Source organism: Leptopilina heterotoma, unplaced genomic scaffold (genome assembly GCF_015476425.1).
Source record: "Leptopilina heterotoma isolate Lh14 unplaced genomic scaffold, ASM1547642v1 Lhet_65, whole genome shotgun sequence".
Taxonomy (NCBI): Eukaryota; Metazoa; Arthropoda; class Insecta; order Hymenoptera; family Figitidae; genus Leptopilina; species Leptopilina heterotoma.
In genome coordinates, this window is record NW_025111152.1 from 1,900,700 (window position 1) to 1,916,587 (window position 15,888).

Below are 15,888 nucleotides of genomic sequence, written 5' to 3' on the forward strand. Positions count from 1 at the left end.
GAAATTTTTTTCTTCAATAACTAATAAAAATTTTTTTAAGGGGTGTTACGGCCGAACTCCGTAACTTTTTATGTTGTTAATATCTTTTTAATTATACTTAAACTAAAATTACGTGCAACAATAAATTACACACAACATGAGATTTTGTTAAACATCATAAAAACATTTACACAAAAACAACCCTTTGTAATTTCACAAAAGGGACATTCTTCTTTTTGAATATTTTAATCCAAAATATTTCATTCGGATAAAAATCTAGTTATATATAAATAATAGATTTAATGGAATTTAACATTCCTTTAAGTTTCACAATTTTGAGGTGAAAAACCTGAGAATATAATACGATACTTCTTAATAAATTCCTTTTCTTGGGCAAACAGTTTGTTGACCCTTTTGAGGAATAGTTAGAAAATATGAAAAGTAAATTGCTCAATATAAGGAGTGGTGCATCTAAGTCACTGAACTCAGATCACGCCACTACCTAAATCTGCAACAGTCAAGTGTAATAAACTTAATATACGATTTCCTCACTAAATCGTCTTTCAATAAAATTGATTGACACTGGAAAATCTGGGCAGTTTAAGGCAGGCCGTGGTAGGGGGCGCATGATTATTCCCCAAATGTCATTTTTCCGAAATGTCATTTTACCGAACTGCACTTTTGCGAATACTCATTTTTGCGAAAAGCCAATTTTGCGAAATGTCACTTTTGCGAATTGTCATTTTTTCGAAAAGCTATTTTTGCGAATCGCCATTTTTACGAATTGTCAATTTTCCGAAAAGTCATTTTTGCGAATCGACATTTTTACGAATTGTCAATTTTCCGAAAAATCATTCTTGCGAATTGTCATTTTTACGAAAAGACATTTTTGTGAAATGTCATTTTTGCGAAAAGTCATTTTTACGAATTGCCATTTTTGCGAATTGTCATTTTTAAGAAATGTCATTTTTGCGAATCGACATTTTTACGAATTGTCAATTTTCCGAAAAGTCATTTTTGCGAATCGCCATTTTTACGAATTGTCAATTTTTCGAAAAGTCATTTTAGCGAATTGTCATTTTTGCGAAAAATACAATAGTGAACTTATAGACCTACAAGTTTTCTATTGTATTTTTCGCAAAAATGACAATTCGCAAAAATGACTTTTCGGAAAATTGACAATTCGTAAAAATAGCGATTCGCAAAAATGACTTTTCGGAAAATTGACAATTCGTAAAAATGGCGATTCGTAAAAATAGCGATTCGCAAAAGTGACAATTCGCAAAAATGACATTTCTTAAAAATGACAATTCGCAAAAATGGCAATTCGTAAAAATTACTTTTCGCAAAAAGGGCTTTTCGTAAAAATGACAATTCACAAAAATGTCTTTTCGTAAAAATGACAATTCGCAAAAATGAGTTTTCGAAAAATTGACAAATCGTAAAAATGGCGATTCGCAAAAATGACTTTTCGGAAAATTGACAATTCGTAAAAATGGCCATTCGCAAAAATGACAATTCGCAAAAATAGCTTTTCGCAAAAATGACAATTCGCAAAAGTGACATTTCGCAAAATTGGCTTTTCGCAAAAATGACTATTCGCAAAAGTGCAGTTCGGTAAAATGACATTTCGGAAAAATGACATTTGGGGAATAATCATGCGTCCCCGTGGTAGCCGGCAGTTAGCCCGGGCAGTTTAGGCCCCCAGTTTAGTCCATGTCGTAGTTACCTGTAGTTGTAGCCAACAAGTTTTTAGCCAGGCAAATCTAAGTCCGGCAATTGGCCGTGTTGATCGTGAAGATCAGAGTTAAAGTTTGCATCCCTGAGCAAGGGATTTTCTCAAAAGTTATAAGGGTTTAATAAGAAGTTTGATCAGAAAAGTGAATTTTTAATTGAGAATAATATAAATAATTAAAGAGTAAAGAAAGGTTGATTTTAAAAGTTATATTGAAATATAAAAATAATAAAAGTGACAAGTGAAAACATTAAAGAATTGAAAAAAGAATATTGAAAATAAAGTGGATAAAAATAAATATAAAGAATTTGTGAAAGAGATATAAAATAATAAAAGAATTAAAAGAGAATATTGAAAAAGCTTAGTATCAGCAAAAATAAAAGTAATTCTTAAAAAGAACATTAGATTGAACATATTTTTAAAGACAGCCTTTATTTACGGGGTTTGGGTCTTGATATTTGTGCAACGGAAGGAATACTAAATTTCATAGTTAAATATCAATCTAGTGAACCTATTAGGTATTTCTTTAGTTTTCCGGAGAAACAACTTAAAATTTACAAAGTCAGAACGCGTCATTGGATTACTATTTCAAAGAGTTCGAATAAAATTCTTGTACATCATAACACACACATACACACTACTATTATATTCACACGTACAGAAGTACTCTTTTTACACACGTAAAAATTAGATTTATTTGTATTAGGGACTTTTTGGGAAAATATATGTCTTATTGTTATTATCTTAATTCTGTATTTTAATTTCAACATCCTAGTAATTATCCTATCTTCTCTTTTTTCACAAGAGTAGGGTTCTCAACCTCTTAGTTGAATCAATAACTAAGTAGAGGGGGAATCCACTACTTTTACAATTTCTTTTGTCCGAAGGACACGTGAGTTAAAGTTTTAAAAAATTAATCTTTTAAAATTTAAATATTAAATTTCTAAATCCTACTTTAACAAGGGGAATAATAAGGGGAAAAAATGTATGATAGTAAGTGCTTTAGGAGATTTTATTAATTTCAAGAAATAAAAAAGAGGAAAATAGGAAAAAAAGGCGATTAGGTAAAAGATGGGATTACAGGACAAAAAGTCTAGACCGAAAAATCAAAAATAAAAATGTCCAAAGTCAAAAAATCTAAAATAAATAAAAACATCCAAAATAAATAATGAAACATGTGCAAAAGCCACGTTTTTACTTTTTAAATTATAAAATCGGAATTTAAAATGTTAATGTTAAAATCGCAGGATTTTAATTATTTACATAAATAATAAAATTCTTTACAAAAATTCAATTATTTTCACAAATAAAAAAATTTCCAGAAAAATTTCAATTATTCTATAAAATTTTTAAAACAATTATTCCAAGAAATACAATTATTTTCAACAATTTTGATAAAATTCTTTTCAAAAATTAAAATATTTTTTTTTAATATTATTCCAATTAAATTACTCGATTAATTTAATTATTTTCAGAAATTTAAACCTACTTTCGATTCACATCACAGTCATCGAAATGAGGACAATTTCATTCAAGGCAACCATTTACATTTTTAAATCTCAATGTTTTTTTATTGAATTATTAATTTCTTTGGACTTTTTGACCAGGACAAAAAATCCAAAAAATAAGTCCAAAGTGAAACTATTTTTTTTTACTTTTTTGGATTTCATTTACTTTGGAATTTTTTGTTTGGATTTCTTGCCTGGATACCAAAAATTGGAACTAACTGTGATCCCAGCAATGACAGAAAGAGAAAAAATCTAAATTAATATTTAATATTAATATTAATATTTCACTCATATTTAATAGAAAATTTTTTGCAGTAGTAAAAAAACGTGAACGGTAATGTAAACTTTTGTAACATAAAGTAAATAAAAATAGTATAAACAGATAGAAGTAAAGATTTATAAGTTTGCATTAAATCTTTCAATGTATATTTGATGTATATTTGACATACCTATTCATTTCGTCTTTCTCCTGTTGAAGCTTCAACAGCAAAGCGCGCTGTTTCTTTTTAATGGAGCTTATCCGACTATCTTGACCAGTATCTCTCAATTGACGCTTCTGCTCTTCTAGTTTTACTATTTTTTTCGTTCGATCATTAAGCGTTTTTTCATGCGATTTGAACAGCATTTGAATTTTATCATATCTTTGCTTTTCGTCCTGTACAAGTTGAGCCATCTAAATTTACACAAAGTTGAGTTAGTTCTTTGCAATTTAAAACTATTTCACTATTAACTTAATGAGGAATTTAAAAATATTTTAAAATTTAATTACTATTATTTAGTTTATTTTTTTATTTCTTTTAATTTAACGTAAATTTCTATTTTGTTGAATTCTATTTTGTAGATTTTACCGAAAAGTATCGATAAAACAAAGAGTTTGTTTTAATTAATTTTTACTTACCAAATATCCTTTAAAAGTATATTAAGTAACAATTAATTAAAAACAAAAATTTTGTTTAAAGTAAGTAAAATTTTTGTACTTACTTCAAGCGCTAAGTCTTTATTAAATGAGCAAGTTACATCTCTAGTTGATATACTTATTTCTGTACCGCTTTCAGTCTTTATAGACGATGTAGTTTCGTGTAAACTTATTTCAGACATTGTTTTCATTCTACTCGCTAATGAAATATCATCTAGTTGACCAAAATCTTTATCTCTATCTAAAGATTCTAGGGAAAATTCTGGAATATCCCTTGCACTAACAACTCCTCTTTCATAAGTAATGCCAGAAAGTTCTTCGAGTTTCTTAAGCATTCTCGATTGATAGAAATTAATATCTGTTTGTGTAGCAATATCATTTGCCGTTTGAGTTTGAACTTCGGCCATTTTAACAATTAACTTAAGATTATTATCAACATAATTACTATCAATCTTGTCAGACAAATTTTTTGTTAAATTTTCCTCTAAACTTTTCTTCAACACTGTGGACCCTTTTGTTGTTATTTTATTTACAAAGCAATTATCTGCATTGTGAAGAGCTAAAAAGTAAAAAAGATAAGAAATAAGAAATGTATGTAAATGAGATTGTTGTTTAAAAATATTGATCTTTAAAAATATTAGGGTAAGTGCTTTATTCCACTCAAAATACTTTCTGCGTAGAGAAAAATATTTACGTTGAATTAATTAAACTTGAAATTTATTAAACTAATTAAGGGGGATTACTCATAAAAAAAATTTTTTTGTTGCTTTTCTAAAATCCTTAATATCTCTAGAATACAGGTTTAAAATTTTATGACGAAATTTAGCTCCTATCAAGAATTATAATACATCACACTACCATCGGTATGGCTCCACGCGCATGGCCCAAAAATATACCAATCTTTAAATCATGATATTCCTGTAAAAACTAATGTCAGAAACTTAACAAATCTACCGTTTAAAAGCTTATAATATTCTATGTTAAATGATATACAATTCGAAATTTTAGGAAATTACACAAAGATTTTAACAATCGACAAATTTGAAAAAATTAAAAAATGAAAGTTTTTTTGACAATTTTTTAAACTCTGGCATATTTTTTAAAAATTGCAGACAAAATTGAAAACTTAAATAGTTTTTAAATTTTAATCCTTCAAGTCTCATCTTTAATTTAAAACCAAAAACGTTAAAAAATCTGGATTGGTTCGCGAGATATCATTAAAATGTCAGTGCATGCTTTTGGACAAATGCATTGAATTACTATCCGCGAGAAAATGATAGGCCCCTGAAAAATGTTCGAATTTGACTTGAAATAACTCTGTTAAGAAAATTATTTGAAAAAAATGAGAAATATTTTTGGAAAGCGTGGAATCTTATATGTTTGTATACGAAAGGCCAATATTGGAAAGAAAATTTTGCACCGTACAGGTGCAGAATTACATCACAGTGTACCCCATTTTTCGACATTTTTAAAAATGGTCGACTTTGGTACAAGATTTTACACGGAAGCGATTATTCAAAAAATTCTAAAAAAGAACTATTTATTAACTGAATCTGTCCAAACGAATTTGCTTTATAATTATTAAAAAATCTTAATTATTATTCTATTTATTAACAATAATAGGAGACAATGTTATCTCTGGTTCTAATAGTCTAATTGAAATAAATTAAATTAGAAGTTGTAAATAATTAATCTTTTTATTATCTTAGCTGATTAAGAAAAACGAAATTCTTCTATTAATTACATTTTTCAACATTTATTTGGACAGTTTTTTTTTTCTTGAGAACAAGTGTAAAACGGTTGCAAAAACCAAATTTTTTTCGACAAAATCTTAACCCTGTCATAAATAATACTACGAACTTCTTCAAAATGTGGACTCAGAACAAAGCTTAGAATTTTTTTCACATAGGCTATACAGTGCATGCCAGATTTTTATTTATGACAGGGTTAAGATTTTGTCGAAAAAAATTGGGTTTTTGCAACCGTTTTACACTTGTTCTCAAGAAAAAAAAACTGTCCAAATAAATGTTGAAAAATGTAATTAATAGAAGAATTTCGTTTTTCTTAATCAGCTAAGATAATAAAAAGATTAATTATTTACAACTTCCAATTTAATTTATTTCAATTAGACTATTAGAACCAGAGATAACATTGTCTCCTATTATTGTTAATAAATAGAATAATAATTAAGATTTTTTAATAATTATAAAGCAAATTCGTTTGGACAGATTCAGTTAATAAATAGTTCTTTTTTCGAATTTTTTGAATAATCGCTTCCGTGTAAAATCTTGTACCAAAGTCGACCATTTTTAAAAATGTCGAAAAATGGGGTACACTGTGATGTAATTCTGCACCTGTACGGTGCAAAATTTTTTTTCCAATATTGGCCTTTCGTATACAAACATATAAGATTTCACGCTTTCCAAAAATATTTCTCATTTTTTTCAAATAATTTTTTTAACAGAGATATTTCAAGTCAATTTCGAACATTTTTCAGGGGCCTATCATTTTCTCGCGGATAGTAGTCAATTTTGTATGGTTTTTGACAATAAAAAGGCTCGCAACGAACATAAAGAGGCTTATGAGGAAGCTTATAACTTACTTTATTGACCTAGGATAGGAAATTAAAATTTGGTAAGCTCTTATAAAAATCATTTAACAATAAATCATTTTCCTTTTTACAAAAACTCGCAGTATTTGATGGACTTACTCTACACGGAGAAACCTTCGAGAAGTCTGTCTTCCCACTACACGGGAAGTCTGATCGCCCGCCACTGGGTGCGTAGCGTTACCGTTTTCGATAGACAAACTTCCCAAAAAGTTTAGAAAATGACAACTGGGTACGTGGATCACCCAGTTTGAGAGTGCAGATGAACAAGTTTCGGGTGAGCAGACTACTTAAAGGTTTCTCCGTGTATATTATGCATTTGAAATGAGTTGGATAAAAAATTCATTTAAAAGTAATAATCATACCTTTATTAATGGAACGAATTTCCTCTTTATTTATTTCTTCATTTGCTTCACTTCGTAATGCAACTAATTGCTTTCTAATCTCATTATTCACTGTTTCTTCACTCTGCATTCCTTCTTCACAACTCGAATTATAAAGATTACTTTCGTAAGCAGCTTGACGCATAGATTCAATTGTATTAAGTTGTCTTTCTTCCGCTTGATGCTTTATTTTCAAAACTGCAGGGTGCAACTGAGAAAATTGTTTTCCTGATTAGTAAACTCGATAAAAAATACACAGATGGTAACGTCTTATCATTGAGGAAGAAATAGATTGTCGATAAACAAGAACCAAATTCGATGTTAGAATGCAATTTTTTATTTATTTTTTCATTATTTTAAATGCATTTTGAAACTTTTGATATTTTTACACTAAAACTGTAAATCTTCGTAAAATAATAAATACGTTTTTCATCAATTTTATCACTTAAATTCAAAAAACGAGATTATGTTTAAAAATTGTAATTAACATTTTTTTAAAACAAAATTCATTTCAATTATAAAAATTTAATTATTTCAAAAATTACAACTGTAATTGTTCTAAAATTCAATTATTTTTTAGAATCTTTAACAAAATTTATTTATTAGTTTCATAAATTTTTAAACAAGTATATAAATCTGTTTCAGGCCATTCAAGTATTACGTAAGCATATTTTTGAGAGTTTTAGACCCCCCCTCCCCCGTCGTAAGATTTTTTATATGCATTAGCGCCAATTTTTCTAATGAAAGTAAGCAATAGCAAGACCCCCCCTCCCCCTTAAATGCTTACGTAATACTTGAATGGTCCCTTTATTAAAAATTATGAATTGAAATTTTCAAAAGTTTGTATTTTGAATCATTCTGAAATTTAACTAAATTTTTAAACTTTGCTATATTATAACTTCTCCAAAATTCAGTTATTTTCTAAAATTTTTTAATACAATTTTTCTCTGAATCAATTATTTTAATTAATTTTGAAAATGTTCTTCGAGAGTTCACTTATTTAAAAAAAAATAAAAACAAGTTTAAATCTTGTTAAAAAAATAGTTAAAAAAAATATATTTACAAATATAAAAAATATTTAAAATGAATTTTTCAAATTTGTTTTAATGAATGATAATTTCACTTTTTCGCACTGTAAAAAAGGTTGCCAAATTACTTAGAACAAAAGAGTTTTGAAGCAACGACGCTTTTACCTATTAAAATAAAATAAATGGGACATTTTAATTCAAACCGATCCACTTACAAAAGCAGATCACAAGAGAATATTTTTTAAAGTGAATTTTCTTCTATAATAAAATACCTAATTATTTTTCTTCATAATTAAAATTTTTTTATCACATTTTTTTAGCCAAATCTAAATATTAGTTTTTTAGATAAGTATTAATTAATAAAAATTAATTATTTAGTATTTTTTTAATAATCAGGATTGCCATAAAAAATTAATTTTGTTTTTCCCTGACTTTTCCATGATTTATTTGTGGTTTATCTGTGACGTCAAATACAGTGCCGTCGCTTATTTCATTATTTAGTATCACTTAGTGGTGCCCGGCATTTAGTAGTGGGGGACCCTTAATTTTCTTGACACATACCTGAATGTTTTAGTTTTTGCTCGCTTCCAACAGTGCACAATATTCCCAACAACTGCACTATTGAAGGATCCTACTGTAATTACAATTTTCGAGAAATTCGATTAAAAATTGTATTAAAAATAATTGAAATTCTGCGATGAGTTTTATTATTTGTGAAAATAATTTAATCTCTAAGAAGAATTTTATTATTTTTGAACAATATTTAATTTTTGCGAAGAATATTATTACTCTTGAAAATAATTGAATCTCTGCAATAATTTGTAACTTTTCCAAAATTAAATTTTTTTTCGTGTTTTTAAATGAAATTCTTCTATACCTATATACATTATTTTTAATAATTTTTTGCGAATTTTCGAGCTCTGTATAAGTTTTTGAGAAACTAAATTGGGTGTAAATTTTTAATTTATTTTTGTTTTAACATCGGTCCCTGATTTATAGAAATGTAGAAATATATAAATACCAATTAAAAATTAATTAAATTTTCTTTCAAAATAGAATGTATAACATATTATGAATAATTCCTTTTTTATAGAATAAAATTTACTTGAAATATATTTTTCTTGTGATCGTCTTATGTAGGTGGAACAGTTTGAAAAGAACGCCCCAAATAAACCAATTTCGGGTTCAGAACCCGAAATTGGTTCTAAATACAAAGAATTGAATTTTATACTCTCTTTCTTTGTATCTTCCTTAAGATAAGTAAACTAAATATGAATTAATAATAATAATAATAATAATAATAATAATAATAATAATAATAATAATAATATAAAAAAGAAAATATTATATTACCGATTGACTGTTTTTTTCTTCAGTTTCCATTACAATCGTCTGTTTATTTTTAACATTTTTGTGTGGTGACTCCTTGTGACTACTTTGTGGAAATTGTCGTCTTCTTTTTGACCGAAGCATTAAATTCATGTCCGGAGTAACCAAATCCGAAAATTCATTTTGCTGCGAATAACTGTTATCCCTAAATGATATTCTTCTAGGATCAAGAAGCCTTTCAGACAAAGATGTGTCAACTGAAATTTGTGATTCAGTGTTCATTTCCTCATTGGTCGTATTGTTAAGTGATGAATTGTCACTTTTTGCACTAATCTGGGGAATAAAAAATTCCTTCTCCGCAATTCTAGAAATATTTTGTTCACTCGATTGATGAATTAAATTCTGCAATGGTACCTTAATTTCCTTAACTTTTGACGCTTGAGAAAATGTCTCACAAGGTTCACTTTCGGTTTGATGTTTCGAATAACTGATATTAGAATCAGAAGCAGTCTCCGCCTCCTCTAATATATCTGAAGTTGAAAGACTATAAACTGAATCAATTTTACTATTGCTGTATTTATGTTTACTGGGAATTCTCATTATTTGTTCCTTAGATATAACTTCAAGTTCTCGATTGTGATTATAGTTTGAGGGTCTTGATTGTTTGGAATGTCTACTATCTGGAATTGATTTGTTCTCTTCCTCTTCGATTCTTGAAGAAATTGGTAAATTGTTTTCGTCTCTGCTTTTCCAATCATCGGACTCTGTAAATGTGTCGCTATAGGATTCTTTTGTTGAAACTCTATCTTGAAATCTTGAACTTCTCTCGGATAAATTTATTGACTCACTATTGATAAATTTACCTTTTAATTTTAATGACTTATCCTTTAATGATTTAGAATACTGAATATTTGAGCAGCGGTATTTTTTGTCTTCGTCTTTTTTCAATGTTGAAGTTGCAAAGTGTTTATTTCTCGATTTTTTCAGTCCAAAATCACTAACTTTGGGTGTGTGACAAAGAAAACGTTCGGTGCCAATTTTTTTGAAAACCAATTCAGGAGTGTCTCTTTTTGAAATACACTTTGTATTTTTCAATCTTTTCGATACATCTTGTGAAAAACTGTCAGTTTTTGTTGAACTCGAATCATCCTTTTTGATTCTTTTGGATCTATTTTCTTTATCTCTGGAATTGTCTCTGGGATGATCTTTTTTCTTTATTAAACTTGACAAAACTGACACGTCCGATGGATTTATCCTTTCATTATCATCATCGTCATTATCGTGGCCATCATTCTGTAAAATAGATGTATCCGAAGAAGAGAAATCTAACTTGCGTTGAACTCGATCAGAAGATTTTGATAATTTAACTTCCTTTTGTACGTTATCTTTCGAAATCATGTTAAACTTTTTTACAGCAGAAACTTCACTTATAGAGGAACTTTCTCTCGTAGGATAATCAATGGTTTTTGGTGAAATTTTTAAATCCGGTACTTTTAGTGGTTTTATAAAATCCATTTTTTCTTTCGATGGACAATTAGTTTGTCTTTTAGTTGTAATTTCATTAAACTCATTGGAAATTATCTTTTCTTTATTCTCTTCCAGTTCACGAATCTTTTTACAAATGTCACTTTGCTCATTCAAAGCAAATTTTCTTTTCACTGCTGTTATGAAACTAAATGGATATGGTTTTACAAGATTGTAATCTAAACAAGTTTTAAAATTTTCTCCTTTAACTGTTTCATCTCGAGAATCCACTGAATTTTCCGTACTTAATTTATTTAGATTTTTATTCCATCCTGCCTCATTTTCAGAAATCTTTGGAACATCTGACTGTAAAATAGTAGAAAAAAATTATAAATATTTACAAAAGAAAATAAAATGGTCTTATTAATAATATGAATATTTTTAAAAAATATAAAATAATTTAGTGAAAAAGTTCTTACAATTATAGATGTCTTAATTTTTTCTGCACTATCGTCTGAATTATTCGATGCATGTTGCTTTTTATAATTATGATCATCCATGCATTGACAATTCTTCATGCTTTTCTTTCATACATCCCAGCATAATTTTCTTCAATCATTATTGATTTTTAATATTTCCAATTTTATTGGAATGTTAGTAATATATAATCCATACATCTGAAATTAATTATTAAATCAATTAATTGTAACGTTGTTGAGTAAATAATTCTAATGATGAAAAATAATTTATTGTAAATAAACAAATAACTAGAGTAAATAAATAATAAGTAATTCGGAAATTTCATGATTTTTTTTTAATTTAAGGACTACAGAATATTTATACTTATTCAGAAATTGATAAGTTCTTTAATGTTTTCTGTTTTAACTTCCTAACTTATTTTTTGATTTTGTAGAGGAATTCAAGTTAATTATAAATCCGAAAGTGATTTGACGGAATTTTGAAATTTTATCAATTAGGGTTGCCCCAAATATTTGATTTTGTTTTCCCTGACTTCTCCTTGATTTCTAAACAAAATTTTGACTTTTTCACCTGATCCATATATAATTATGAAAAATTTAAGGAAAGTTCAATTTTAAAAAAATATATTATTATAAGCAAAAATTTGATTCAAAACTTCAAATTATTAGATACAAACCTATTTATTTAACCCATTAACACCCAAAACAAGAAAATTCTTTGAGCAATTTCAATGCTTTTATGAATAAAACGGATCATATTTTTACCATACCAAAAGTATGTTTCTTATATGAGTCATTCTCTAACATAAAAGCCACCATAAAAAAAATTCTTTTTGGAAATGAAGTACATATGTTAAAGTATACATAAAAACAAGTATGTATAGTAGGTTTTTAGGTCTGCGTAATGCGTGGTTGCCATGTTGAGGGGCTCAATTTTTTTCAGTATAATTTTCAAATGGCAATATCTTTTACCCATATCAATGGATTTTAAAGTTGTATAAGTGTTTTTGGTAGAGAATTTTCCAAACTTTTGAATGAAATTACTAATTATTTAAAAAAAATTTAATTTCATCAAAAAAAATTAAAAATTTTTTTTTTCAATTTCCCCTCCTCTTTCCTTTCTTCAAATATTTTCAAAAATACCCAAAAATGTTCCTTAATTTATAAGCTTTTTACCCCTCAAAAGCCATTTTGGGACATTGAAATGCGTACAAGCTATACAGATGATTTTGTAACCCGGTGCAACTCATCAATTTTGCCCTTATAATTATAATTTTTACCATAGTGTTGTGCAGTGACTGTCAATTAGGAATTTTTTAGTAAAATGTATTGTTTGGAACATGGGAAGTAGGTGTTTCACATTGCACTATTAAAAATTCCATATTTATAAAAAAATTCTAGAATTCAAATCTGTGTTTAATTACTTTAAAAAATACTGAATCACCATATGTCGTCGGCTTGGTGGAAAACTGTACCATTTCGGTAAATGTTTTTAAAACATACTATTTCGAGAAAAAAGTTTTTTTGCTTTTTTCCAAGTTTGTCAACACTGCTGCTAGACATAAAATAAGGTTATGCATTTTTAAAAAGCGGTATCTTAAATATTCTCTTGTTCATCTTTTCAATGTATTAATTAAAAATTTCTAATAATTTAAATTAATTGCTTGTTTCATTAGAAATTCTTTAATGCAACGCTTTTTTAGATCTTCATCGAAATGGTATGTTTATAATAAACTTTTGAAATGGTATAGTTTATAACGAATTCTTGAAATGGTACAGTTTTCCACCAAGCCAAAGATGTATTTTACTTATTCATAACACTTCATGTGATTAGAATATCACTGCTTTTATAGAATTTCGTTAATATCAGTCGTTATATTAGTTGTAATATATATATATATATATATATATATATATATATATATATATATATATATATATATATATATATATATATATATATTACAACTAATAGAAAAGTAAATATATTTATTTACTGTGTAAAAATCAACGGATATTAACGAAATTCTATAAAAGCAGTGATATTCTACACGGAAAAAATTAGTCGCGGAAATTTTCCTCGACTTTGTTGAAGACTCTCGGATTTAGTGGAAAGTGTTTTAAAAATCATATTCACAGTTTTTGAAGAAATAGACTACATTTGAAGAAACTTTCCGCGACTGTCGAAGAAAATGAAGACTCCACGCGCATGTAACCGATTCCGCCACAGTCGCGGAAAATTACAAACCTGAATTTACTCTACAGCGTTCTAATTTTTAATTGACAGTCGCGGAAATTATTTAGAATTTTTTAATGTATATATTAATATCGACACATTGAATAATAAAAATAATAATAATCTTGACAATCAATTGTCATAAATTGTTAAAAAAAAATGTTAAAAAAACAGTGTTTATTGGTTTTAACGCGCCCACCTTTTGTGCGCACCATTTTCCGCGACTCGTCGACGAAACCTTCTATGAAGTGTTAGAATAATTCCGAGACTGTTTTCCGCTACTAGGTTTCTAGAAAGTCCTCGACTTTTTTTGGAGAATTTCTGCTAAAATCGTAGAACATTTCTAAAAGTTTATAAAAGATTCGTTCATATCCGAGAGTCTTCGATTAGTCGCTGAAAATTTCTGCGACTATTTTTTTCCGTGTAATCACATGAAGTGTTATGAATAAGAAAAATACATATTAGGGTGGTTCTTATTTTGGAAAAGTTGGAATTTCTTAGGTCGCCGGCCGTAATTAGAATTAAAATGTGAAAAAAATGAGCTACCCACAAGAACAGCCCATTTGATATAGGTATTTAATATATTTTGGCAGTTGACAGCTATCAACAGTCAAAGTGTATTAAATTGCTAAATAAAAACTGAAATTTTCACAAGAAACCGTTTTATTCGCAGATGTTATTGTGAAAGTCGTGAAAACTCTCATTTTCAAAATTTGACAGAATTTTGACAACCGGTAGCTGTCAAAAGATATTTTTGACATCATATTCGTGTTCAGCGTATGAAAAACTGTGGGAACCCAGTAAGAAACGAAAAATTGAAAAGTATTAAAAAGATTCTATTCTTTTGAATGCCATTTCTGTCCAATACTTTTCTATCCAGTGAGACCAATATGAAAAGTAACGATATCAATCATCTTGAATACCCAGTAAGAAAGCAAAGATTAAGAAGCATTAAAAAAATTCTATCCTTTTGAATACCATTTCTGTCCTATGCTTCTGAATTCCGCGACAGTAGTATAATAATATAATACTAATATTGTTGACATATAGAATGTCCAATTACTCTCAAATAACTGCACTCATGACTATATTTGATATTTTAAAAAGGAATAATTATTAAATTATCAGTTAAGAGGGTTAAAAGTGTTTAAAGGTCTCTGAAATTTTTAGGTTATGATTTATTGTCTAACAGAATAACGGCCCTGACTCGTTTAAATGACGTAAAATTGGTAAACAATCAATTTTTTAGCAAGTTTTTCTTTGAACACAAACACTTTTTATAAAATCTGCCACTGTATGTATCTTATAAATTACAAAAATCCAGAAGATTGCTTGAATGCATGCAGAAACGCGGTTCCAATGAAAAATTGAAAAGTGATATAATGACAGGCTGTAATAATTTCGGATGGGATTGGAAAGCATTCAGAAAAAAATTTTGTCTTTGTTAACAATTACAAACAGAATTGAATAGCATTCATTTTTAGACGAAACGTGGTCCTATCATGGTATACTATCGGTGTAAAATGTAAAGTCAGTTGGCTTTGACCGCTTATATCTTGAGTAATAAAAATCGCATAATATTGAAACAACTTGGAATCAGTAGCTACAACATTTCTACGTTACTGTAGAAAATGAAGGAAATACAAAAAAATTATTTCGAGAGTTATTAATTTTTGAAGGGAAAAAGAACATGTTTTTTGGCATCATTTTCACAGGGTCTACTTTGGTAACATGTAACTCGTTTAATAAGAGTCCTATGATGTTCCTGATTTTTTTCTATGTTCCTTAAATCTTTCTGAATAATGTTATTTAAACAAATAACCTTTATTATAATAACTTTTTGAGATTATTAAACGAAATAGTAGTCATGTTATCTTTGTTGGAAATTAAGGTACGAAGATGAGACAAAGTACACGTTACGGAGAATACGACACTTATTACGACTCATCAACAAAAGTTTGGAAAAAAAAATTATTTCAAGAAGTTATTTGCAAAACTATATTCAGTTTTTTGCTTTATTACACCATTAGCGGTAAGGTGCACACCATCATAAACTATTTCCCATAGGCGTCAACATTTTAAATGCGATAAACTGTATTATTGTAGACATGAGCAGGTAAGTGAGGACTTCAGGTCACTTCTACCCAAACCTACATACAATTTTGAATTTCTTAAGACAGGAAAAATATTTTGGGTGTTTACACCTCTGTACATCCTTAGAAA

General features: G+C 27.9%; 1 protein-coding gene across 5 annotated transcripts in view; it reads right to left on the reverse strand.

Moving 5' to 3' along the window:
• LOC122510000 (centrosome-associated protein 350-like) overlaps nt 1-15,888 on the reverse strand; it is a 69,403-nt gene that overhangs the window by 31,688 nt on the left and 21,827 nt on the right. For 4 of the 5 annotated variants that reach the window (XM_043624367.1, XM_043624369.1, XM_043624370.1 and 1 more), the window contains 5 exons: nt 11,430-11,627; nt 9,511-11,316; nt 7,112-7,340; nt 4,204-4,697; nt 3,672-3,895 (listed from right to left, as the gene is read on the reverse strand). In XM_043624367.1, the coding sequence (XP_043480302.1) occupies nt 3,672-3,895; nt 4,204-4,697; nt 7,112-7,340; nt 9,511-11,316; nt 11,430-11,528 (2,852 nt within the window). In that variant the 5' untranslated portion in view covers nt 11,529-11,627. The remainder of the gene's footprint in view (nt 1-3,671; nt 3,896-4,203; nt 4,698-7,111; nt 7,341-9,510; nt 11,317-11,429; nt 11,628-15,888) is intronic. The other variant, XM_043624372.1, reaches the window with a different exon arrangement.